General features: G+C 46.2%; 11 protein-coding genes across 11 annotated transcripts, besides 2 other annotated features; 6 read left to right on the top strand and 5 right to left on the bottom strand.

Annotated features, from left to right (window-relative positions):
• The first annotated feature begins 18 nt into the window (after positions 1-18).
• Positions 19-117: a microsatellite.
• Positions 118-219: a repeat region.
• A 207-nt stretch (positions 220-426) lies between these two features.
• FPSE_06769 (uncharacterized protein) lies at positions 427-2,050 on the top strand (the record flags this gene model as incomplete). The annotated part of the gene is made up of 2 exons (XM_009259887.1): positions 427-886; positions 939-2,050. 2 exons carry the CDS (start codon positions 427-429, stop codon positions 2,048-2,050), a joined length of 1,572 nt encoding a protein of 523 aa, XP_009258162.1.
• A 459-nt stretch (positions 2,051-2,509) lies between these two features.
• FPSE_06770 (uncharacterized protein) lies at positions 2,510-2,845 on the bottom strand (the record flags this gene model as incomplete). Its single annotated transcript, XM_009259888.1, has 1 exon — positions 2,510-2,845. One exon carries the CDS (start codon positions 2,843-2,845, stop codon positions 2,510-2,512), a length of 336 nt encoding a protein of 111 aa, XP_009258163.1.
• A 428-nt stretch (positions 2,846-3,273) lies between these two features.
• On the bottom strand, positions 3,274-4,089 carry FPSE_06771 (uncharacterized protein; the record flags this gene model as incomplete). The annotated part of the gene is made up of 1 exon (XM_009259889.1): positions 3,274-4,089. One exon carries the CDS (start codon positions 4,087-4,089, stop codon positions 3,274-3,276), a length of 816 nt encoding a protein of 271 aa, XP_009258164.1.
• A 1,068-nt stretch (positions 4,090-5,157) lies between these two features.
• Positions 5,158-6,430, bottom strand: FPSE_06772 (uncharacterized protein; the record flags this gene model as incomplete). Its single annotated transcript, XM_009259890.1, has 4 exons — positions 5,158-5,436; positions 5,499-5,944; positions 5,997-6,293; positions 6,358-6,430. The coding sequence occupies 4 exons, from the start codon at positions 6,428-6,430 to the stop codon at positions 5,158-5,160; spliced, it is 1,095 nt and encodes a 364-aa protein (XP_009258165.1).
• Positions 6,431-7,174: 744 nt separating this feature from the next.
• FPSE_06773 (uncharacterized protein) lies at positions 7,175-9,044 on the top strand (the record flags this gene model as incomplete). The annotated part of the gene is made up of 8 exons (XM_009259891.1): positions 7,175-7,244; positions 7,298-7,375; positions 7,427-7,437; positions 7,497-7,593; positions 7,642-7,702; positions 7,751-7,899; positions 7,956-8,350; positions 8,415-9,044. 8 exons carry the CDS (start codon positions 7,175-7,177, stop codon positions 9,042-9,044), a joined length of 1,491 nt encoding a protein of 496 aa, XP_009258166.1.
• Positions 9,045-9,149: 105 nt separating this feature from the next.
• On the bottom strand, positions 9,150-11,099 carry FPSE_06774 (uncharacterized protein; the record flags this gene model as incomplete). The annotated part of the gene is made up of 2 exons (XM_009259892.1): positions 9,150-10,978; positions 11,036-11,099. The coding sequence occupies 2 exons, from the start codon at positions 11,097-11,099 to the stop codon at positions 9,150-9,152; spliced, it is 1,893 nt and encodes a 630-aa protein (XP_009258167.1).
• Positions 11,100-13,824: 2,725 nt separating this feature from the next.
• On the top strand, positions 13,825-17,923 carry FPSE_06775 (uncharacterized protein; the record flags this gene model as incomplete). The annotated part of the gene is made up of 4 exons (XM_009259893.1): positions 13,825-13,884; positions 13,921-14,819; positions 14,869-17,740; positions 17,849-17,923. The coding sequence occupies 4 exons, from the start codon at positions 13,825-13,827 to the stop codon at positions 17,921-17,923; spliced, it is 3,906 nt and encodes a 1,301-aa protein (XP_009258168.1).
• A 585-nt stretch (positions 17,924-18,508) lies between these two features.
• On the top strand, positions 18,509-20,164 carry FPSE_06776 (uncharacterized protein; the record flags this gene model as incomplete). Its single annotated transcript, XM_009259894.1, has 1 exon — positions 18,509-20,164. The coding sequence occupies one exon, from the start codon at positions 18,509-18,511 to the stop codon at positions 20,162-20,164; it is 1,656 nt and encodes a 551-aa protein (XP_009258169.1).
• Positions 20,165-20,266: 102 nt separating this feature from the next.
• On the bottom strand, positions 20,267-21,545 carry FPSE_06777 (uncharacterized protein; the record flags this gene model as incomplete). The annotated part of the gene is made up of 3 exons (XM_009259895.1): positions 20,267-20,286; positions 20,321-21,407; positions 21,471-21,545. The coding sequence occupies 3 exons, from the start codon at positions 21,543-21,545 to the stop codon at positions 20,267-20,269; spliced, it is 1,182 nt and encodes a 393-aa protein (XP_009258170.1).
• Positions 21,546-22,451: 906 nt separating this feature from the next.
• On the top strand, positions 22,452-23,033 carry FPSE_06778 (uncharacterized protein; the record flags this gene model as incomplete). Its single annotated transcript, XM_009259896.1, has 3 exons — positions 22,452-22,529; positions 22,580-22,883; positions 22,939-23,033. 3 exons carry the CDS (start codon positions 22,452-22,454, stop codon positions 23,031-23,033), a joined length of 477 nt encoding a protein of 158 aa, XP_009258171.1.
• Positions 23,034-23,412: 379 nt separating this feature from the next.
• Positions 23,413-24,585, top strand: FPSE_06779 (uncharacterized protein; the record flags this gene model as incomplete). The annotated part of the gene is made up of 1 exon (XM_009259897.1): positions 23,413-24,585. The coding sequence occupies one exon, from the start codon at positions 23,413-23,415 to the stop codon at positions 24,583-24,585; it is 1,173 nt and encodes a 390-aa protein (XP_009258172.1).
• Between the last annotated feature and the right edge of the window lie 1,062 nt (positions 24,586-25,647).

Raw genomic sequence — 25,647 nt, 5'->3', positions numbered from 1 at the left:
TAAAGAAAATTAAGAATTTTAATCTATTTACTTATTTAATCTATTTACTTATTAACTATATTAAGTAATTTTAATTAATTAAATAAATTATAAAAATCTTATTATATAATTAATAAAAAATATATAAAAAAGTATAATACTTATTTAACTGTAATACTTACTTATTATATATATTATATATATACTTAGTAATATATAAGTTAAATAGTATACATTTAACCTTTATAGGGTAGGTGATTATTAATTAGGAAGGAAAAGTGGGGGTATCTACCTTACGTGCGGGATAACTTGTTGGATTGTAACAAATAGGCATTCAGACTTGGCGCAGCTATTTTCCAGTCTGGAGGGATTAAATTTGGGGATCCTCTAGCACGACGCGCGACACTGACTGGCTTCTATTACCCTTAGGACAGTCCAAACTACAAGATGTACTTAGCGAATTGGACGCCTGTGCTTACCCTCTGGGCAACTTTCGCTTCTGCAGCACCAAAGTGCAATCCTTCCCAGTACATGACCGTCAACACATCCAATGGACCTATTACAGGACACACGACAGACAACTCATCGTGTGTCGTTGAGTATCTAGGCATACCCTATGCCAAGCCTCCTATCAATGACTTGAGGTTCGCGCCTCCACAGCGCATCAAATCATATTCTAAGACTCCCTTTGAGGCGATAAAGTTTGGCTATGACTGCCCTCTCTCGCCTAGCAAGAAGGTCGATTATCCTGACACGACACCCCAGGCCCAGCGCATCATTGCTTACTTTGCCAGCGCCTCTGGGACTCTGCAGAGTGAAGATTGCCTTACCCTTAACATTTGGTCAAAGGTCACACCCAGTTCTGCAAAGGCTAACAAACCTGTGTTGGTGTTTTTCTATGGTGGTCGTAGGTCACTAGCCTATCTTTTATGTAGAGCCGGACTAACCTAACAATACAGGATTTGCCATTGGAAATACCAACAGTCCTTTTTATAACGGCAAGTACTTTGCTGATGCCGAGGATATTATTGTTGTTACCGTCAACTACCGCATCAACATCTTTGGATTCCCTGGTTTAGCGGGCGGTGATCAGAACCTAGGTCTGCGTGACCAGCGTGCTGCTGTTGAGTGGATTCGCGATAACATTTGGAACTTCGGCGGAAATCCTTCAAAAATCACTATCGCCGGTCAGTCATCCGGGGGCGTGGCTGTTAACTACTGGACCTATGCCTACACGAAGGATCCAATTGTCAACGGCATAATTGCTCCATCTGGAAATGCGTTTAGTTTTCCCGTCAATTATGCTGCCGTCCAGGAGAAGAATTGGGAGACGGTTGTATCTGGAGTTGGCTGTGACGGTAGCAGCGACGCGATGGCTTGTATGCGCAAGGTCCACTGGGAGGATATCAAGAAAGCGGCTGCTGCTATAAAACCTGCCTCCAGCTCGAGTGTTCTTCGATCTATCCCTCCATTCTATCCTAAACCCGATGGAGAGATTGTCTTTTCGGACTATGTCAGCCTAACCGAGGCTGGAAGTTTTGCAAAGATTCCTATCCTTTTTGGCCATAACAACAATGAAGATGGTTACTATCGCATTCCTGCGTATGGAAATGGAGTTACACCTACCGACACCCAGGTCAAATCCTTCCTTCTCGAATCCTTCACTTGCCCTGTTTCTTACCAGGCCAAAGCACGAAAGGCCCACCATGTACCTTCATGGGCATACCGCTACATGGCAGACTGGAACAACACAAGGCTATTCCCTTCGAGCGGCGCTTACCACGGTGTGGATCTGCATATGATCTTTGGCGCATCTCTCGATGTCAGCGGGATTGCGCCGTCGGAAGACCAAGAAGAGCTAACCAAGATAATGCAGCACGCATGGTTTTCTTTCAGCGATGACCCTTGGTCTGGTCTTGCGAAACTCGGGTGGCCTGAGTTCGACCAGGATCGTGCGACATTAATTGAACTGGGCAAGGATTCCCAGACTAGGGTTGACTTTGTAAAACCCTCAGTATATGATGCGCCGTGCTCGACAGTTAAGATGGGAGCGCTTTCGACTTCTGTGTAGATAATGAACTAAGTTTCACTGTAAATCTTTGCCACAACTTTCGCCAAGTTCTTTCTTTCTAGAGGCGATGCCTTCAAGAATCCTCCAGCATAGGATCAATAGCTTGACATTTTATTCTCCTAACCATTTGCTGAGCAGAATGTAGTTGTTGTGGACCAGCCGACCCCAATGCCCTTGCCAAAAACAAGGCTCATCGATACAACTTGGCGATTGGATCCCCAGGATCAACCCTCCTCTTCCGGCACACGAGTCCTGGTGCCTCTTAAACATCCTTTCCACGTATATTCGACACTTAGACACGGTTAAACGTTCCCGGTGGTTGCTGGTTGTGGACTTGGCTCTGCTGCTCTTTGCGAGCGGGACATAAATGTCTCATCCTGAACGCGGCGCCCTCCCTCCATTGTTCAAGACACAATAACCCTGTTCCCCGCCTCCCGTCTTGCAAAACCAATACAGAAATCAAGCTTTACCATCATCAAGCTGGTTATACTTCTTGCTGCTACCCTTGGCCTTATCAACAGGGTATTTCTTCTTTGTAATCTCAAGCTTATCCAAAACGATCTTATCCGGATCGAGACCCATCTTGTCAGCAAGGAGTAGACAATAGGTCAAGACGTCTGCTAGCTCCTCCTGCACCCGTTTTGGATCGGGTTCTGCCCCCCACTGGAAGCACTCGAGGAGCTCGGCGGCTTCGATGGAGACGCTCTTGGCGAGGTTTTCGGGTGTATGGAATTGCGCCCAGTCTCGCTCGGCAACAAAAGCCTGGAGTTTTTCTTGAATTTCCTTGTTGACCATGATGAAGGATATAGATTGAAATGAGTTCAAGGTGTGCACAAGTTGATGTGGTGCGGGTTATATGGCTGGCATGAGGGTTCAGTGGGTCAATACGGCCCGAAGCACACCGCTTCTTGTAGATATACAGGATGGAAGCCATCAAATGAGATGTTTCCTTGTAGAGACTGGCACAAATAGTTTCGAGGTTCTAAAACTCAACGAGCTTACGACTGTTGAGAAAGCTTACCTAGCATCACAATTCATTGGAGGGTATGAAATCGAGACGACAGCATTACCAACATGGCTCATTCCCTCTGAGGTTCCTATTATCGTTTCGACAGCTACTATGACTTTACCTTCGTTTCTCATCAATTTTATATACTTCCACTTAGAGTACTGGTTTATACATTAATAATTTCTTATTATATCTCGATAAGTCAAATACTCCATCACCTTCGTAGATAATCCTCTAACGCGACATTCAATAAGCCCCTCACTTCATCACACATCTTCCCTCGCTGAAATTCCCAACCCCCTTCTTTAAAGAGTTCCGTTCCAAAGCCAACAGCGAATTGATCACTTCCCTCGACCAACTCATCATACATCTTGTCAATAAAGTCTTCTAATGGCATGCCTATTTCATTTCCATTGACGATATCTGGTTGATGCTCTTCGTTATGCAGCTCGGTTTGTACCGCGGGCGGGAACACCTCCACGATATGCAAAGGACTCCCGTCGTCGCGTAACTGGTACCGTATATCCATGACGAATGCGTGGAGTGCAGCTTTCGAAGCATTGTAGTTTGGTGTCCGGCTCATGGCTGGGATAAGGCCCAAGCCAGCATTGATGTACACCAGGTTTCCATGAGGTTCTTTCTTAAGATGAGGCAAAAATGCTGCTGTAAGATGAACAGCTGCAGTATAATTTGTTGTGAGTTCTACTCCAAGTAGTGACAGATCGACTGTGTCTGGCTGAGTGAAGTCGAAGCCGCGCTGTACACCAGAGCATATTATGACACAGTCGAGATCGGGATTTGATTTGATAACATCTGTTGCAAAGCCCTTGATACCGGATAGGTTTGTTATGTCAAAGGTGATAGCACTTGAGACATCTGAGCCGTGGGTCTTGACAAATTCTTGCAGACGCTTCCATCGACGTCCGACAACGACAACCTTGGTACCATTTGCAACAAGTTTAGACGCCAAGGCCGCGCCGATACCAGATGTGGCCCCAATGACAAGTGCTTTTTTGTAGAGTGGCCCCATATGGTCTCGAATTGATATTGAAAGTTTTTGAGTGTTTGTTGGAGACAATGAGCTAGTGTCAGCTCAAGGTACAGTAGAGAGCAGTTATAGAGTTTTGGCGCAGTGGTTGTAAGATCACAAATGTATTGTCTCGGTAGTTAGTGTCTTATCAGAGTGACAGGCCATTCACGACCTTCTCTAGCCCCCTTTTTATAGCTGCAAGGGACAGCCCGCCCGGCTTCTTTGGTGCTTGGCTTGCGAGCCACTAAACCTTGATCATGCACGACCAACACATTCCATCAAATTATGACGTCTCATAGCCGGTGTGGCATGTCTGTAAAGACATATCACGCTGCACGTGATAGTGGAGTGATTTATTGTTTCTCAAGCCGTATTGAGAAGACCTGGCTGCACGCTACCATTATTACCCTGAACTTCCGTTTGCAACCATATGTGTCCTGTCACTGATAGGCTAGTGGAATGGGAAGTGTTGAAAACAGCTCAGTCAAGGCGGCATTTTGACGCGTATGGAAACCACCAAGAAACATAATCTAGCAATTGCGAAAAATGATTTATAAATAAGAATCCCAGACTCAGCATTTCTGTATTGAGTCTGTGCTGTTAAAAAAGTCGTCTTCATCGTCATCCTCCTCATCGCTATCTTTGTTCGCTTCTGATAGTTCAGCAATGGCACGGAACAATATCGCTCAAGGAAGCCAAGGCGATTCAGGATATCATTGACATCTTGAGCTGGGTGAGACCGAAGGATGTCGACAAATCTACGATGGACACTATTTTCGCCATCCACGGCACTGTACTTGCGCTTCAACGCTTGACTCTATGGCTCTGCGGGTTTGGTCTCATAAGGCAGCCTTCCGGACGATATTCCGATGACCAATCAGCATTCAGTAGCCCCTCTCTCGAATACCAGCCAATAGAAATGAGAATTGGCTTATCGCGACAGGGGTTCTAAGTAAGGGTATTTTTGAATGATGATATCTACATGAACTCATCAATACTCATGGACCGTCACTGTTAAGTATTCATCAACACTTATAAACTTCAATATCTATCAAGATATATGTGTATCTACGCATGGTACTTACCCTGGAATCCTGGTAGAATCTCAGCTCCATCTTCCTCCTTGTAAACCTTGCCCTTTCGCTGTTGCCAAGTTTGCTTCAGGGTAGTAAACTCGCCCATGGTGGGAACTTTATGGTTTCCTGCCTCAAACTCGTTCTGCGTAAATCCAGCACGCTTCAATACAGGGGAATCGATTGTCTTCAAAACAAGATCATTCTGTGGGCGAGCAAAGTACAAAAGTCCAAGGCGGTCAACATGCTCCTGATCTTTAGGCGGCGCTGAAACCTGTCAAGTCATTCTGGTTAGCAAGTAACCCCATTGGCACAGTCACGAGTTGGGATACTTACTCGGTGCACAGTTGACTTGATGTAGCCTCCTGTCAAGAAACTCAATGCATCGCATGTGTTGACAGTCAAGCTACCATCAAGAGGCTTGGCCCATTTCCATTCACCAGTCTTGTGGTCCTTGATTTGTAGTGCTGCTACTGGTTGACGGAAGAGAAGAGTGATAGTGCCGAGGTCAGTGTGACCCAATGACCAGAGACCATCACTTAGCTTCTCCCGTTCCTCAGGGCTGAACTTGGAATACTTCATGTATCGAAGGTGAGACTCATCATGGACGTTCCATTGGTGGAGCCTGGTAAAGAAGTCGGCTGGTAGCTCAAGAGCGATAGCAATCAGATGCAGAAGTGGGTCGAGGACCTTGTCGTGCAAGTCTTTGGAGAAGTTTTCAATCAAAGTCTTTTTCTCTTCTAGGAGAGCAGGAAGAGGTTGAGTGATGCGACCATCATTGGCTGCAAGGTATTAGCTTAATAGCCCTACCGTTATTATTCGTGGTTTACTTACTGGCCATGTTCCAAACCTCAGTCTTGTCCTTGATACCCCCGCTAAGAACGCGTCTACCAGCAGGCCTGTACCCGTTATAGTCGCCAGCATCTAGATCTGGCTGGTACTTGGTCTTTTCCTCCAAAGGTAGCTCATAGAACTGTTGGCCTAGGGAGAACTGTGTGTCGACTTCCTCTTGGGAGATGCCATAGTTGGTAACATAAAAGAAGCCCTTGGTGCGGATGGCCTCGATGAGGGTTTGGGCAAGCTCAGCGTTTCCACTCTCTGTTCCGTAGAGAGAAAGGTCGATTGTTGGCACTTTTATGATGCTAAGGTTAGGGACTGATTACGCCAAGTAAATACAGGGGTTGCTATAGCTTACAGTCTGCCCAATCGAGATTTGCTTTTGTCTCAGGGACGTGGTTGTATTGGTAAAGCTGAGTTGCTGATGGCATTGTGTAAAATGTTGAGTATGAATCAAGAAACTCAATGATGTTTGACTATTTTCATATTTTCATCAGTAAAGTGCCGCTTTTCCACGCATTTATATACAACATCATGCTTCTCGATGCAGACACAGTACTCATTCTGTCTCCGACCCCGCAGAGCGGTTGCATCCATCCGTCTCTGGTTCAGTTAGTAATCCGGAAAACGATTACCATATTTACGTGACGGTATATAAGAATGTCGCAATAGATTGCTGAGGATGATATTCCCCGCAATTCCCATGTAAATGTGCCTCTCAGTGGCTTACATGGTTGATATATCACAAGTGGGGCAGATGTCGCCATCTGATAATCAATGGCGTTTTCTATAAATGAAACCACACATATCAAATGTTGTCTAGTAACGCATCTAGCGTTGCAACAGACACCCGTTTGTAGAACTGTACCCGCGCGATGATCTTATGGAGGGCGCATTGTTACCTTGGTGTGGTTAGTCTTGGCCACCCGGTTCCTAGATTAAAGACCGCAGCATCGAGATGAGGATGATTGTCGTAATGAACTAACTGCGGACACATAGTCTATGAGTCAAGCTCGCCATACTTTTAGCTTGGAATGATCCCATTAGTGGCATTGGACGTTGGAATAAATGTTCTATATAAAACTCAACTAATTGGCCGATCCCTTCTCTTCCAACATAGCATCGCCTGATCGACTTACCATAACACGCCCTGCACAGGTGTTGGTCGTTTCAAGATGGGCATAGTCACAAGTGTCAAGAAGAACAAGGTCGGGGCAGTTGTTATCTCCGTCTTCAACTGGTATCGTATGTCTGCGGAAACCTCAGTCACGTGCCTCCCTTGACTAACATCGCAACAGCATCTCACTACCCAAAGGAAGAGAGAAAGCTACTTCGAAAGCTTGATCTAGCTATCCTGATATTTGGATCATTAAGCTGTGAGTCGCATATCATCTTGCCAGTCTTTACACTTTACTAACATCAACCAGTCTTTTGTCGCGTTCGTCACTCCGATAAACACAGTCTTTGCTATAACTGGACGCTAACTATTTGTTTCAGTTCCTCGGCCAGCAAAACATCACCAATGCCTACGTCTCTGGTATGAAAGAGGATCTCCATGCCTATGGAAATCAGCTTAACTACTATGTCGTGGCTTGTAAGTCCCCACCATCCAACCCGATGACCCCAAACTTACAGAACGTAGACAACACGGCATATGTTATGGGTCAGATCCCCCTCATGACGTTGCAAACCAAGGGAAAACTGTAAGTAAAATAATATTGCATAAAATAATAATTCGCTGACCATTTCAGGGCACCATTCTTACTCCCCTCCCTTCAAATCATTTGGGCCATAATTGCCTTTTGCCAGTCCGAAATTAAACACAGTTGGCATCTCTACATTCTTAGAGCTTTGACAGGATTTCTCGAAGCAAGCTCATTTGGAGGCACACATCTTATTCGTAAGTCTCACATAAATCCCAATGATTGACCATCGTCTAATATTATATCATCACAGTTGGTTCCTGGTTCAAGAACGAAGAACTCTTCAAGAGAGCAGGTGTCTGGTTCATGGGTAACTCCCTAGGCTCCATGTTCTCAGGCTACCTCCAAGCAGCTGCCTACCGAAATCTCGACGGCGTCTTTGGACGTGCAGGCTGGCGATGGCTCTTCATCGTGCAGGGTATCATTACTCTGCCTATAGCTTTCGTTGGATTTGTTGTCTGGCCTGGACTGCCAACATCACCTAGGAGATGGTACATGACAGAGCAAGAGCATGCGCTTGCACTGAAGCGTATCCCCACTGTTGAGAAAGAGGGTATCACTTGGAAGACATTCAAGTACACTTTGAGTCGACCTATGTGGTGGATCTGTGTCTCGTGCTACATCTTCTTATGCCAGGCCCACTACTGGGTAAGTACAGTTTGCTATATTTTTCATTTTATTTTGGAGCTATAAACTAATTACACCTCGGCAGACCGGCTACATGGCGCTTTGGTTACGAAGCACTGGCTACTCAATCGAGTTGGTCAACATTCTTCCCACATTCATCGATCTCCTACGCGCCATTTCTTCTTGGCTCGGCACGACACTCGCTGGCTGTCTCAGTCTTCGTGGTCTCTGGACCTTCCAAGCCTCTTTCGTCTTTTTCGCCTGCATTGTCTTGTCTATCTGGACTGTACCCGATGGCCTCAAATTCGCTGCCTTTTACTTTGGTGGCTTTTCAGGCATGGCGTCGCCCATTCTCTATTCATGGGTCAACTCAACTCTGAAAGAGAATTATGGAGAACGAGGACTTATCATCTCTTCCATGATGACGCTGGGATTCTGCAACCAGATTTGGATTCCTCTTTTTACGTTCCCAACGGTTGAGGCACCCAAATTTCCTCACGGTTATCCCGCGGCAACTGTCTTTGAGTTTACCATGTGGGCGATTCTGATGGGTGGTGTTTGGTACATGAACAGGTGGAAGGCAAAGCATCCCGATTTGGAAATGCGTCTTGCGGCGAATGAAGATGCCAGTTCTGGAAATGGTATCGATTGTGCAGACAGTGGAAGTGTGGAAGTTCAGCCAAAAGATGCCAAAGCGACTATTGCAACTTATTAATACTATCACAAGACGACGGAGGGTCAGAAAAGTCTACACATCCAAGAGATATATGATTTTAGCAAAGAACTCCAAAACTACTTGTCGATTAAACAATAAGAAAAATTATCTATAAAGTCTCTTAGAATCTAGCTTTCTCGACAGTGCTTGTCCAGAAACGCTATCTCGATCAACTTGCTCTGCGGAACCTTGCTCCGTGACCTGATCGACTACCTTGGTTGGAATAGCACAAATAGCAAGATATCCAATCTCGTCGTCAGGGCATACATCTGTGAGTTGTAATCGAAGATCCCGCAAGGCTCTTGCTCTTTCGGGACCACCAAGACTTGACCCGGTTGTTGGAAGACGCACGTAAGGGTTATCCCGCGTTAATGAGCTCGCGTATCCAAGAACATCTGGTCCCACTATCAGCACTTCAAGTACGAGCCCCAAAATTGCAAGTATCTGCAAGAACAGGGTTATAGTGAGTAGAATTGCCAGCCATAATTGGTTCGCACGATATACCTCGCGCTCAGCCGTCATCGTTCCAACCGTTGTGTTCATAAATGGTTGAGCATTGAACTCGTCCTCAAACGCCGTACTGTTGTCATCAAGATTTTTAAATGTTATGTTGGTATGTCCGGTAGGGTTCAGCGTAGCGTCCCAGAAGGTATTGAAAGCCGTCGTCATTCGCCTGGAAATTTCCGCGGGGAACATCTCACGATCCATCTCTGTCCAGTTTCTAAAGCCCTGCCCGGCATAAGGGTGCATCTCACCCATGATGTAATTCTCTGTAGCTGACGGTTTGCTGCTAGTCCAATCACTGGACGCCTCTGGCCAAACCGAGATTGCTTGCCTCAAGGCGCCATGGTTTTTAGTCATCAGTCTTGGAAGACGGTTTGGTGAGAGTTTATCTTTGACCCTTCGTTGCTGGTAAGCATAGCAACTTTTTGCTGATGGGCGGGGGCCACACCGAAATTGTGTGTCGATCCAAATTGATTGCATAGTGCAATTAATGGCTGACCATGCACTTTCATAGTAACCATTATTGCCCATCCATTCCCACTTGACGATGTAGAATAGTTGGAGAGGAGGGGGGTCAGCAAGACCCTTCCACTCCTTCCAAGGAAGTGAGCTCTTGATATCTGCGTGAACCCTGAAATCCACTAGGTCTGTTGAGGGTGCCATAGTCGCTTCATTGAATAAGCGAGAGGGATCCAAAACATCATCATTCTCCAGCAAGCATTGAAGATCGATGTATGAGGTTTGCACAGTAAAGTTGTATTGTGTCAACCCTTCGTCAAAGTCCAAACCACGTAGTTTGATGCCTATCAGGGATGCATAATCATCTCTGCCATTCCGAAGGGCCTCATTATCAACTAGGTATATCTCCCCGACTTTCTTGTCTGATTTCCACTGGGGGATTTTTGGTAGGTCCCATAGATCTCTCGGCGATCGCTTTTGCTGCAGTGACGAAAGAAGACTTGATGAATATAATGCTGCGATACTGGCCCTCGTTGTTAAGTAGGAGTTTCGGCTGATGTAGCTCGTGATTTGATAAGCCGGGTGCAAATAACTTATAGTGCCATTTGACACTTCTGTTCTATCTCCAAACGATAGGATTCTTGACGAACTCTGCCCACCTAACGGCGACAGTGCCCAGGTGGAAAGGATGAGGATACCGAGGAACACATGAGTGTGGACGACGAAAACACGTTCTAAAGCCGTGGCAAAGCTTTGACTACCAAATACTTGCTCCAGAATAGCAAGGCTGACACCTCCTGGTTGTTCCAGGCGCCAACGAGCGAGGTTCCTATAGAATCGACCCGCGACAGCAGCAAATAAGATTGGGTACAGAGAAGGGCCGAGACGGGTTAACTCAAGTACGTGTTGTCCATAGTCTGATTTCTTTTGGCCGTCTAGGCCAACGACGGCTATCGCCAAAGCTGCCGATTCTGTTAGCGCGATCATAGTATAGCAAACTTGACATAGTTTGAGAGAGTATATCATACCTATGAAACAAATTGGAATCAATGTCAACACAATATCCCACGCCCACCCGATAAAAAAAGTCATCTTTGACTGCGTAACATTAATTGGCCTGCAATCTGATGCCAGATGTGGACTATCACTGTCGTTGACTGTCTGGATACTAGCGGCGTTGGGGCTCTCAATTTTGTCGACGGCTGCTTGACTGATGATTGGAAGATACGTAGGATTCTTATGCATTGACTTGACCGATGAACGTTTACTTAAGAAATGTCAGTTTAGAGGCGCAAACCACTCCTGGGGAGAATTACAAATATCTCGCAATAATACCAAGGCATATAACAACAGCAAAGAGTACAGCAATGCAAATAGCCGCCATAGCCCCGGGTCCTATCAACGCAGTGTTCCGACTGAAGGTTTTGTGATGATATGAAATGGCAAATGGAGAAGGTGGCAGCGTTGAAATTGGCTCCAAGATGACCTTTGAGGGTGAGTGTTCTGTCAGATTTAGGTCTTTTGGGTATAGAAGATTGCGTCGATTCTGTTTGTTCTGAGATAACCCTGAGAAGCGAACGGCACCACAGCGCTCTTCACATGCAGGAGAGGCACAACATCCCATAAATGGTGGATCAACGTACGGGCAAACTTGGAACATACTGGTGGATGATGTCAAACAGTCTTGCCAGGGCATTTCTGATGCTTTTTCAGCGTCAAACGTGAGAGCCTTGACATTGTCGGGCGGGCATACCCCAATTCCATCGGCACAAGGGTCGCTCGTACAGCATCCAAAGAATTCGGCCCAAGAATTTTCGCAAATATAAAATTTGCTACCGCGGGCGCATTTGAAGCCCCAGAAATCTTGGAGGGCTGCGGTATGGTTGAGATGCATAATGTGTCTCGTCAAGGACAACCGTGGTGTGAAACAGCTTGAGAAAAGTAAAAGAGGGAGTAAAGAAGGGTTTTCCAACTATCCGTTATGCATTCAAGAAGAGGGGGAAAGTCAAGCTACTGTGGCGATTAGAAAAGCAGGCTGCAGCCGTAAACTTAATTGCATGGCTGAACGAATACTGTTGTGTCATTTCTCATATCGCAACCGGTGTGGCGGACTGATAGGAACCCAATTGGCTCTATTACTACAAAGCTGACTCTGGCTTGTGGTAGTACAGCCACAGGAAACACACTTGTTGTCGATCTTAGCTCGTGATGGTACAAGATAGTTAGGTGTTACCTTACTTCTCCAACTACCACGTAACGGATATTTCTTCTTAGGAAATGTTACATTCTTACTTGTCTATTACGCAATGTATTGCTCTCCTAGTTTTCAAGCTCCTCTAAAAGTCCTCAATGTTCATCCACACCGGCGTCCACTTCTCCAGACCCCCAGCGTACTCCATATACTGGGGGGCCTGGCGGACCAAGTGAGCCACCGAGTGATAATGACGATTCAGAAGATGAGAGCATTCCTGACCTCGACCGAGATATTCTTATTTCGAAGAACATGATGGAGGACATCATTATGAGGAACGGGCCGTCTAATTGACGTGCATTGCAACAGAAACTCACCAAAGGGAAGATGGGAGAGGTATGGCAAGATCCAGCAGGCAACTTTCGTATCGACGCCGGATCAGTCGTCAGCAAGAGCCCGCAGCATAAAACTTGGCATTTGCAGGTCAACCGGCATCCACCATCGGCTGCTGTCAAAAATCTGCTCCGGAAGATTGGGCCTCGAGGTACGCATAAGAAGCTATTGTGGGGCGTATGGAATGTTGATAATCCACCCCAGTATGATGAATGGGTGAAGAGGATCATGGATGCCTTTAATTAGTAGGTAGTGGAGGAAGCTTGGAACCTGGCGTCCTGGTACTCAAATTTGAAGACGCTCGTTAACAGTCAATAAAGCCTAGAACTTTAGAAGCACCTCGATTTTTACAAACTTATGACTGTTATTATCATTTGACTCTGGTTATTTCCAACTTTCGTCAGAACGATACGGGGACTGGAAATTAAACACTGCAACTTGAGAATCAACGTCTTTATAGGAAATATGCTTAGCAGGTGACGTGGGTAGAATATGACGCTCTTAGAGACTAGAAAAAGACTAGAAATTGAGTCTACCTACGTACTTCGTACAGTATGGATCCATCTTCATAGGTTTGTCGTTTCATGTCGCTTTTGGGCCGTCTAGCTTACAGGGTAAGATCTGAGACTGTGCGGAAATCCTCGGGTTAGGAAATTCTCATTTTGTAGATCAGACAGCATAAGCGAGCCTGATCTGACAAGGGCCTCAGCCATTGGTGCAAAGTAGACGACATGGCCCTTGCTTGGGTTTCGCCCTTCCCAGTTACCAAGATACGGGTTTGGAGTATAGTGTTTCGGCGCGGATCACGAATCTTCTCACTGGAATTTATCTGAGAAAACTTAACAGAATGTCGGTTTAAGACAATTTTGAAGAATCGCGCCATGAAATTTAGTCACCGACTGTAGCTTACGAGAGAAGAGGCTGTGCTTATGGGGCGTGGTTGCTTCTTTTTCGTGATAGACTAGGTCGACATGCATCTGGAGCTGAAACTCGCATGTCTTGGCACCAGTTTTGCACATTGAGCTCCAATCAGAAATTGATTTCCCTATATGCGGTTGAAAATAGTTGGTCAGATCATTGCCTGTTGTTGCACCGGGAGGGGGGAGGGAGCAACAGCTTGCGGTTAAGTCGGTCAGATCAACTGACTTGGTAAACTTATACTGTATCCTTTAGCGTCTTCACCTTCAACTCCATTTCGATATTGTACTTCCAAAGCTTTGTCTCCCAACCACCATGGAAACGCCAAACAGGAGTTGCACCTATTCCTTCGGCGACAATGGAACTACTGCTACAGTGAGTCCCTCAGGGCGCCTCTTGCGAATAAGCCAGCATTTTCGTGGCGAGAAAGTTGGCTACTGTGTGGATCACCCATCTATCCCCCAGCCTTACGAAGTCGTTGATCGAATCACTACGTTTCTATCCACGGCCAATGACCCGGACCACAATATCGGTTTCTACCCTGATCTAGCATGGCTAGGCAATGGTGTTGACAGTGCATCCGCAACGTTCATCGATAGTCGATGGCCTGTCTTTACTGTTGGTGGAAACAGTGGAAAGTTCGAAATCCAGTACTGTATTTCTAAAGGCGTTGTCTATCAGACATTTCTCTTCGACGGTGCGAAGCCTCCGATGGGATTGAAGACCAATTTCCTCATTCGTCAGCTGGAGTTTGCCGATCGCGACAACGTATTCAATAAGGCTGAGGAGAATGACGATTGTTACAACACTGAACTCTCATCGCCTGGGTTGCATCATATCAAGCGATGGCATGAAAAGGAAGAGAATAGCAAACATGTTGCTCTGTTTATCTCTGCGTACATGGGCAAGTCCGCCATATCTTTTGTAGAAGACTTCCTGTACAGTGGAGAAAATGAGGACGTGGAAGATGAGAGCCAGGCCCATTGCATGGTCTGGCCTGAAAGTACTGTAACCGCCACGATAACATTCGTCTACTCTTTGGAATTGATCAATGACAAATCCATCAAATCGCCCACAAACACAGTCCATATTTCTATACCATGGAGACTTCCTGACCAACCGATTCCTGACAACCCTTGCTTCACCGGGCTTCCTCACCTTAACCGCCTCTTGAGCCGTAACTTGGAACACATACTATCAGTCTGCAGCATTCCAGTATATACTGATACAAGCGATGAAACGGACCACCCAGCTATTGCCTTGACATGTGGAGATGTAGACAATCATCGTGTTGCAACTGCTGCGAGTTTGTGAGTTTGCAATTACTTGACTACTTGAGAAGTTTCTGACATCATCCAGCTATTGCTTCCAATTACTACTTCTAGCACTAAAGCATTTCGAATCCTTGCCACTACACAGTGAGGGAACATGTGCGGATGTACAGAGGTGCTATACATGTTCTATGGTGCGACGCATTCGCAAGGTCCTTAACGGTCATTTGAAATGGATCTTTGGAAGAGAATATAGAGATCTTGCTGACAATATCACTTGTCTACATACCTGGGTCAATGGTAAAGAGATCGCTGGTTGGGAAAAGAGCCCATATTTCCCCGACTCCCTGGTTGATGTCCCGTTCCATCTAATCAAGGCCGGTGACTTTTACGGATACGACAAGTCAAACGAATTCTGCCACGCCATCGGAGAGGCATGCAACGTCCCCGTAACTGCTGGGGAGGCCATCAAGGCTTGGATCCGGGATCTTGACACAAAGAACAAGCTTGGTTATTATGCGTTTCCACGAAACATAAAAGCACCCATCCATCAGTTTTACTTTACTGACCATGTTCTAATATGGCTTGCTATCAAGGCTGCTGAAGCCTTGGGCCTCAAGGATAATCTCTTTGTCACTCGCATGGCCGATCAAAATATCGGCGAAGCACATTCAAAGAAAAGCCCGGTTAGGAGATACTATTCGTCTAGCATCGTTCGAAGTCAAATACTGACCCGTTTTACGGTTGAAAACCCAATCTCAAAGAAGAGGATGCTATCCGTATCTCGAAGTCCCAGTCACATCCGGTTTCTTTTTCGCAATAAGGACGCGACATTGTTTCATTCTATGGACTCTGGCCTTTTTGATAAGCCTGGAGCAACTTCTGCAACGGCTAAGGACGTTTGGTCCAACAAACTCGACGTATGGAAAAACCTTGTGGATTGTCAGCGGCTTCACGAGGAGAACGACGACACAACCTGGGATGAACCACTCCGCTTCGCTTTATCCATGATTATGGCTCAAAAAGGCAAGCCAATTAATTCTCTGTCGCCGAAGGAGATGCATGGGCGTGCTGCATCCGTCCTTATCAACAGTGTCTGGCCCAACGGTTTGTTCTCAGGGCAATTAGATTTTGATAATGAGCCAACAATCTACACGGATGAATGGAAGAGAGACAAGTATTGGGGTTGGACCTTTGAAATCCCCTACATTCTTTGGAAGTATGCCCAGCCTCCAGACGAGCTAACGATTGCAGATATGAGCGGAGAGCCTCAATCATCGCCCATGTCGACCCTTGATCCAGAATTTTGGATCTCCTTGAGAGGACTTATTGAAAATCAATCTGATCGATATGCCACGAGCGAGATCAGGTCTCAGCCTATGAAATCTAGCTTCCCGTGGAACAGCCCTGTGAACCAGACGAACATTGTCCAGCTTTCAGATGAGTGGCTTTATACTTTGCCAGACTTTTTCAAAGACTATGATGATGATGGAATCGGCGTCGGAGATCTCGAGGAAGCATTTCAAAGGCGCATTAAGCCTTCTGGGGTAGATTACAGGCCCATCAGTTCAAATTTGAGAGGAGTTGCGGTCAACGTTCCTCGATCGAAAGCCAGGAAGAAAATACCACCGCGACTCGAAGACTTATGTAAAGTTGCGAACGATTGGGATTTCCTCACGAGCTTGATTAAGCAGAGACGACTGACCAATACCTCAAAGAAGAGATTTTATGCTGCATTTGCTCCACGTCCAGAACAACAAAGACCGTATCCACAAATTCGAGAAGAGTCGGAGGCCATGCTGAATTTCTTCTCCAAGCACATTTCCTACGATAAGTCTTTCTTTGAATATGCAACACTGGAGAAGAATCGATGGACAACTGAATTTCATCTTTCCTTTTACTCGCTATGTTGGGGGGGCTATCTGAGACATCCGCACGATTTTGTCATCGATACGTCTTCGACGAGCAAACGACTTGATGGTATGGTGTTGGCTAAAGTAGCCATGGGCTGTCGATTTGACGGTGACCTTTTTGACCGATACTGGACAGTTTACTTCCTAGAGAGTGACCCAAAGACCGAACTGAACACACCCAATGTTGAAAGCATTGTGACGAACATGCTTCGGAATCGAAGAGAGAAGGGAGACATAGACTTTACAACATTAGATGTCGACGCTTTGGAGGATAACAAGGAACCTTGGAGGCAACGCAGAATCCTCGAGCTTCTGTTATTTCAGAGGATGGTAGATGAGATGCGCAAGAATTCTTTCAAGATTCTGGACTATACCAAATCTAATGTTTGGAAACTTCTGACAAAAGAAGAAAGGCCCAGCGTTACATTATATACCGAGGGACTGCTGCGGGCAACAAATGCGGAGCCTGGACGCATATATTCATTCCACAAAGTCAGCCAACGATGCCAATTATACCAACACATATTGCAAATAGTTGAACAAGACTTGGTCGAGAACTTGGCAAAGATCGAACTATGGATGGGCAGGGAACACGAACGTCATAATGAGCCTCCTCGTTGGACTTTCAATGATGAGATCCGATACCGCACTATCATCTCAAAGATGCTCATCCAGAACAATCACAGTGTTCAAGCCCTTCGGCATACACATGCAAACATCTCCCAATTCAAAGAGATGTTGACAATAGAACTTGAGAGGATGAGCAATGAGATGGATCGGCGACGAGAAGATAACATTAAGCGATTTACTTATGTCACGGTCATATTCCTACCACTGAGCTTTGGTACGGGCGTGTTCAGCATGAGCGATGCGCCCAGTGGTCAAACTTTGCAAAGTATGATCAAAACATCTGCTGTGGCTTTTGTGGCTACAGCCTTATTGTTGGTATTCTCAGAGCAGTTGGAATTGCTCCTGAGATTCACTAAAAACGTCTTTTATCATTCTTCCCGCCCACTATCCAGATTTTATCATGACATGGCTTGGGTTGTAAGATTCATTTTTCAGCTCAACTGGTACAGTTTGGAAGCTCTACTTAGAAAGATATGGGACAGAGGTTGCCGGTTATTTATAACATGAAGTAATCGACGTATACAGAAACGAGAAGCAGTGGAAGAGCCACCTGTTGGACCAGGGACGAGTCATGGCGAGTGGGAGAGAGCAGACGTTTAGTAAAAGAAATTAATACGGTCAGAGAAACAAATTCCTAGATTTAATAATATATAGTATGAGTCGATAATGGTGTCCTCATTAATCACTGCGTCACCCCCATTACGTTTTTTTGATAAGGCGAGAATCACAAGAAAGAGACCGCTCTATGACATGGAACCATTATACTGCTTACCTTGCACGCCCAAAGCCCCAGTCTACAAACGCACCTGGGTTGTCTACAAAATTGAGGCACAAGTACAGAGTATACACTATGCACTGAGTAGGTAAGAAGCAACAGCCATGCCATGGCTGCGGGTCATAATCCATTCACGATTAGTATACCTGGTCAGGACCCTTGCTAGCTTTATGGAGCTGTGGACTCCAAATCCACATCAAACAACCAACATGTCGAAACAACAACCAACAGATGTTACGGAACTGCATATTAGCGAAATTGGAAGGCCGGCGAAGAGTCACTCCGGGTGTTGGTATCGACTGACTACTAAACGTCACGCCCCAGAATAATACGAAAGGAAAATATTTATCAAGTCTTTGATACCTTTCGAATTTGTCTTCTCACTTCTTCTGGCTTCGTTATCTTCAGTCATGTCTTCTCCTCAATGCTCATCGGAATCGACATACGAGGCATTCAGCTGCCCCCCAAGTACGGATGATAACGAATATATTCTTAATGTGCCAATCACATTGACATGTCAAGATGGTACAAAATTGTACGAAACCTGGGACCGTCGCCTTCTTTTGGAGATAATTCGTCGTGACGACGTTACATCTCTGGAGCGGTACCTCGCCATTGACCCTCAAGCGGCCGGAAATGAGTCTGAGGAATCTCTCGCGTACTACTCTCCCTTCTACGCCACAGTCGATAACGGAAGCCTTGGAGCACTCCGAATCCTTCTGTCTCATCAGGAAACAATTACTGTAGCACCTGGATTTGTCAGCTATAAAGAACTCGGATTCACCCTGCTCAATGAGGCCGCACGAAGAGCTGATATAGAGATGGTACAATTCTTGCTCGACAATCAGCCAGCTTATGCTGATATCAACGAGCGTGATTCCTATGGCTGCACCGCCATTTTGGCAGCTGCTGACATCTATGCAACCATGTCTGGAGAACCTTTCGACCGGCAACCGTCGACCCAGAAAGCCGAGACCGTCATGAACATGTTGTTAGATCGGGGTGCTTCTGCTTCCGATGTCATTGTACCTTTGTGGAATCATACGGGTACACCTGAAACTGTTCTGACATTGGCTGCACGATGGGCAGGCCCAGAATTGATCAAGAAACTTATCGAAGGCGGCGCTGATGTTCATGCAAAGATCGCGGGAGATCCTTTTTGTGTGACGTGGGACTTTGGCCTTGGTCCCGTTTCCAACATGAGTGCGATTTCCATGGCATCCTTCCATGCCAACATCGCTGGCATACGGACTTTCATCGACTGTCGAGGTAGTGTAGTTGAGATTGCAGACATGATATCATTTCGAGACAGTAGTGGTAGCAATCCATTACATTGGTTGACTCGCAACTATATGGCTCAAGAACAGCCCTACATTCAGTCAACGGCACAACAAGAACACAAGATTAAAGACATTATCGACACCGCCGGCCTATTGTTAGACATCGACCCTCACGCAATCAACAACCGGGACTGTACAGGAAACATGCCATTGCATTATGCTGTACAACACCCTGCTCAGCGATACGAAAGCTATACTGATGTTTTTGAATTGCTTTGCAAACACGGTGCTGACGCAAGCATCAGAAATGATATGGAAAAGACGCCGCTACACATCCTGGTCACCTACCCTATCGTATCTCCGAGAGCTATGAGTATTCTACTTGCCCATGGCGCCAGTGTCACGGACACTGACAAGGAGGGAAACTCACCTTTACATCTGGCAGTAGCTGCAAGAAGTAATGTGGACGTGATTTCCTTTTTGCTGGAACAAGGAGCCGACGCCAATTTGATGAACATGGAGCACAACACGCCCCTTCACGTTGCTGCTCTACATTCCCTTTGGATTAAAAATCCAGACGACAAGACAAATAAGCATCAAGAACATGTCAGGGTAATTTTAGAAGAGGCTGCAGGGAAAACAGGGATCGATATGCTGAATGGTAATGGAAAGACGGCGCAACAAGAACGCAAGGAGCTGATGGAATTGAGGCGAAAAGAAGAGATTGAAAGGGAGGCGGCGTCCCGAGAGAGACAGGCCCAGGAAATGAGGAATCGCAGTGGTTAAATGCCCATCCATGACTTGGGCCATAGTTACGTTGACTCAAATTTGGGTGAATGATAGTAGGATATAGGATAACAACATGCAAGATGGTGTTCTTTATGCAGCCTAGAATTTCCCGCTATAGCCTTGTTACGTGCAGTGGGACATACTGCTACATACAATAATCCCATAGCTTACGCTCCGTAACATAATCCTCCCTAAAATCCCCAAAGGTTGCAAATACCCGATCCATCATGCTCAGCCACCGCCTGTTGACCTTTGTGACATAGAGAGCCTTTGTGTACTCCCAGTAATCAGGGAACCAGCCAGCATTTTCCTTGTCTATGATGCCAGAGATTCTCCCGTTATGGTACAAGATATTTCTCATGTTTATATCCGCATGTGTCAAGACAATCTGGTGCCCTGATTTGTGACAAACACCGGGAAGCGCTGGGGTCTGGAGCTTATTGTTGAAGTCCTCCTCAGTCGCGAATGGTTGAATGTGGTCTCCTCGATCTTTGTCATAATCTTGACCTGCAATCATGCGGTAGTCATACAAAGGTCCCCCAACAGCGTTGCAGATTGCGTGCTTTATACCAACTGGTTTCGGTAGTGCTCGAAGCTCGCTCAGATATTGTTTTAGTTCATTGTTAAACGCATCTACCCCAGCGTCGCTCATAGAGTCTAGACAAAGACCAACAGGATGCCCAGGGAGCCGAGTTGTCAACATGTAAGATATGTCTGAACCGCAAACGAGATCCAATGGTCGTGGGACGGGTATATGTGTAAGTCTCCGCAGATACTGCAAGGCACCGTACTCGCTTGCTAAGCTTTGATGTTCTTGGCGTTTCGTCTTGAGATACATCCCAAAGGGGAGCCGCTGCACATTGAAGCTGCATGACGGCCCGTATAGACGTGCCCCAAGAAACCACAGCCCACGGTAAATCTGTGCTCTGAGTGGGGACGGCATCAAACGACAGAACGCAGAAAACAACACGGCGCCGTATTCCGAGAGGCGATGACAGAACGATGGAGTAAGCGCGGTGCTGACTGGTGGGGGCTTCTGTTGTTGTAGAGCAATCTCTACAGAGATGTGATACCAACGAATGGCGTTCGTAAATCTTGAGAATGCTTTTAGTAAGGATTTATCCGGAAACGGAATTTCGGAGTCTGAATGGTTCTTAAACGCGCCCCTTGTGGTCATTGGCACATTGTCTAGGACTGATGGTCTACCCGGGCCACCAATCCAGACTTGCCAAACATGATACTGTAATCAAGTCAGGCATATGTTTCAAGGTGTTTCGGCATATGGAGGTAAACAGTGGCTTACATTTGGATCTTTTGAGAACTTGAATTTGAAATGGCCTTGAGAAAATGCTATCGCAGCAGAGCGACGGACGAGCATGTAGTTCTGTGGACCATCGGGCTGGCTACGATTGATTATTAACTCATGATAATGTGAACCAATAAAAATCTTGAGTATCTCTATTTGAGACTAAAATAGTAAACGTCAATGATTGTTCAGGCAGGCCGGTAACCATATTGCTAGTTACCTTGCTCAATGAATTCCGGATTTGAGGAATAGGTGCAACAATCAATGGATCAAAGAACGAACTTTGTAGGTCGGTAATCATGCATTTATCGCCATCTCTTGCCTTCACCTTGGAGATAATGTCTTTCTCGGGCGATTGTGGTTGCCATATTCCAACTGCCCACTGGCCATCAGAATGATACTGAGGAGGCAGGTAAAGAAAGTTGCTTACACGAGGAAACTAGAGTCTTCCAGTCAGAAAGAAGTGATGAAAAATCAATGATGCTCTGTTCTGCGGGACATGTTGACAAGATGTATCGAGCGGTCGCTTCAGGATCAACTGAGTCTTCGAGAAAACATTCGAGAAGTCGGTTGTCGGGATGGTGAAGATTCGAATTCTGGATCGCTTCTAATGCCCGTTCCACCGGGTCATCTTCACTGGCCATATTTTGGGCTGCTTGCATGGGCACTCAGTAGCAGTTGGCGATCTTTTTTACCATGTCATAAGAATGAGAGGATGTTGTTGCCTGCTAGGTCACGTGCGTACCAGAAAAACAGGGATCTTGGACTACACTTTATTTTAGGAAACAAGACACTACCAACAACACTCTTTACATCGCGCTAACATAGCCGCGCGCGTTCACATTAGTTTGAAACGGAGACACCGAGGCGGGGCATGAGTTGAACCCAAGCCATAATTACAATTACCTTCTTCAGGACGCCTTTCCACGTCAGACTATAAGTGATTTATACTTCTTCATTCTTTCTCATCTATCTACCATGCCGTCTCTCAATGGAACTGTCAACACAATGTCACTTTACATCTCTCTCGATTCACGCCCGAACAAGGGAGAATACGTAATTACACCAATGTTCCCTTGAAATCTTGCATCTGTTGACTTTCGAAGCACTGGGGAATCTATGTTACAGATGGCCAAGGAAATTCCACCGTTCACCATGCCTCAAATCGCGACGGGCCTTGGCGATATGATGCAAAATTCGTTGACCCAGCAGATTCCATGACTCTGATTGCTATGATGAAAGTATCAGACATCAGAAGTCCTGATCTCGTGGAACATGCTATAAGGAGTGTTCCAGCAAATGGCAGCCCTTCCGGAAGAACTGGAGAGACTTTTAGTTGCCGCACCTGGGTCAAGGATGCCCTCGTTGCACTCCATGACTGTGGAGCTATTGTGCTCCCGACAGATATAGGTAAGCCGCCACGGAAGGTGACCGACACTGAGCGACTGACAATGATGGTTCCTAGAAACGATAGAGAAAAAGTCTATCCAGTATGGGATGCGCTATTCTCGTATTAGTGAGTCGGGTGGAGGGGCAACTGTGCTCAACGATGCGTTCTAATTGTGTTGATTCAAATACCCAGCCTGAAGACTAGACCGGGAATCAACAGCTTAGCCCAAAGAGGCCGAGTATCCAGACGAAACAGGGGTCATAACCAGTGCGGCCAGTTAAAGCGTACCAAAGCCGGAGCTAGCTCTCTTGGCTTCGGCATTCATCGAGTCGGATTGGCAGCCCATTTGACATCGGGATGTGGACATGCAAACCCGGCCCAGGGTTCATCACCACCTACCCCATGGGGAAGAAAGATCTCGACACGGGGGTCAGCGAACAGATTAAAATGGTGGAATATCCCCCCTCAAGATATTAAACTAGAGCAAACACAGTCCTTAAATGCCTATCAACTTCTGATTTCGCGAACCTCTACGCCCCAACACCCAACATGAAGCTTGGCACTCCCTCTACACTTCTTACAGTCTTTTGTGGCTTAGTCAATGCTCTCCCACCCTCCACCTACCTCAACTGGAAAACATTCAAAGCCAATGGAGTCAATATCGGCGGCTGGTTACATCAAGAAGCCGTCATTGATCCCAAGTGGTGGAATCAGTATGCACCTGGCACACCTGATGAATGGGATTTCTGCGCAAAGTTGGGTTCACAATGTGGTCCAATTTTAGAGCAACGATACAGCTCTTTCATCACCACCAAGGACATCGATGCCATGGCCAAGGCTGGGATAAACGTCATCCGAATTCCTACTGGATACAATGCATGGGTTACTGTCCCAGGCTCTCAACTCTATAGTGGTAATCAAGCCCGCTTTCTCAGAGTCATCTCCGACTATGCCATCAAGAAGCATGGCATTCACGTTATTCTCGATATCCACTCTCTCCCGGGAGGTCTCAACGGTATGGGTCTTGGTGAGAAAGAAGGCAATTATGGCTGGTTCCAGAACCAGACTGCCCTTGATTATTCATACAAGGCCGTCAACGCTGCCATCAAGTTCATCCAAGAGTCAGATGTTCCTCAAGGCTTTACCCTAGCACCAATAAACGAACCTGTCGACAATCGAGATATTACCAAGTTTGGAACACCTGAGGCTTTGTCCGGGGAAGGAGCTGCTTGGGTTCTCAGGTATTTCCAAGGAGTCGTATCACGGGTTCAGAAGATCAATCCCAAGATACCTATTATGCTCCAAGGTGGTTTCCGGCCAGTTGACTTTTGGGCCAAGAACTTTGCTGCCAACACGAACATTGTTTTTGATGTTCATCATTACTACTTTGCCGGTCGTCCAGCTACTTCGCAAAACTTGCCCGACTTGATCTGTACCGACGCCAAGTCTTCTGCTGTAACTGTTGAGCCAAAATTTCCGGTCTTTGTCGGAGAATGGTCTATTCAGGCTACTAGCGATAATAATTTTTCCAGTCGCGCAATCAACCTCAACGCTGGTCTCAAGGCATGGTCCAAGTACACTCGAGGAAGTGCCTACTGGACTTGGAAGTTTTTTGGTAACGTGCCCGTGGACGGTGAGGGAACTCAGGGAGATTATTGGAACTACTCTGATTTTGTGAAGATGGCAATTATTAATCCGTCGACCGGAATCTCTTGCAAGTAGAGCGGGAGGCCTAAAGTGCTGATAGACAGAATAGCATGACGTATGGTAGGCTCATAGTCATGAATTTAGCCAAGAAAACAAAATATCAACGCTTCTCCCAATGGTTTCGACTCGACTTCTGATGCTTATATAACATCATAGCTCTGTTCAGTTTTGTTCTGGTGGACGCGGCACCTGCTGCAGGCGCCTGCCACCTGCCAGCTATCAGATACCTGTAGGTTCCTTCCTGTATGGAGACCGTATCTTAGCTAAGAATATTAAATCATGTGAATATGATCCAAATCGTCTTGCTGGTCTTTCAACACAGCATTGCCATTTTCCTCCATCACCATCACTATCAACATCTCTCCTCGTAACAATGTATCATGTTAAACCACCACGGTCTCCCCCCGTGTCAATGAACGAACTTTGCTTGAAACAACGCTGCGCTATCTATCATTTTAATTTTATTGAAAAGGATCTTATAATCGCAGGTAAGTAATTCCAGAATATAATGACAAAGTTAACCAGCAGCAGTGGCACCGGGCGGGCGTATATTTCCACTCTTTCAGTACCACCCTCGACATGGGCCGGGGCCTTATGTTCAGGAGAAAGTCTGTAACCAACGCTCACCATGATTACACCAGCTCTCAATGCCACGGTTCGACAGAAGCTGTCCTCAGCATCTAAATGTCCAACTACCAAGCCGCCTGAGTGATAGAAGACACGGATAGGCAACGTCTTGGTCTCACCTTGAGACTTGTAGATATGATATTTGATCCCAGACACATCTCCTTCCGTGACATTCACCCGAGTATCCGGAACTGGAGAGGACAGAGTGGCGAGAGCTGAACCAAGCCCATTGTACTAGGCTCTCATCTCTTCTGCTATACCCCTAAGAATGGGGCGAACCCCGCCGACACCCTCTTCGAACTGTGAGAGTGAATATTGTGCTTGGGAACTTTGTTAAAGTGCAGCTGTCCTTCAGCCAGGATTCAGCGTAAGAAGACATCTTGATTATATCGTCATGAAAATTGGAGATAGTAGTATTATGGGGTGGGATTGCACTTCCTGGAACAGCAG

Source organism: Fusarium pseudograminearum, chromosome 4 (assembly GCF_000303195.2).
Source record: "Fusarium pseudograminearum CS3096 chromosome 4, whole genome shotgun sequence".
In the NCBI taxonomy this organism is placed as follows: domain Eukaryota; kingdom Fungi; phylum Ascomycota; class Sordariomycetes; order Hypocreales; family Nectriaceae; genus Fusarium; species Fusarium pseudograminearum.
This window is presented reverse-complemented; position numbering and strand designations above follow the sequence as displayed.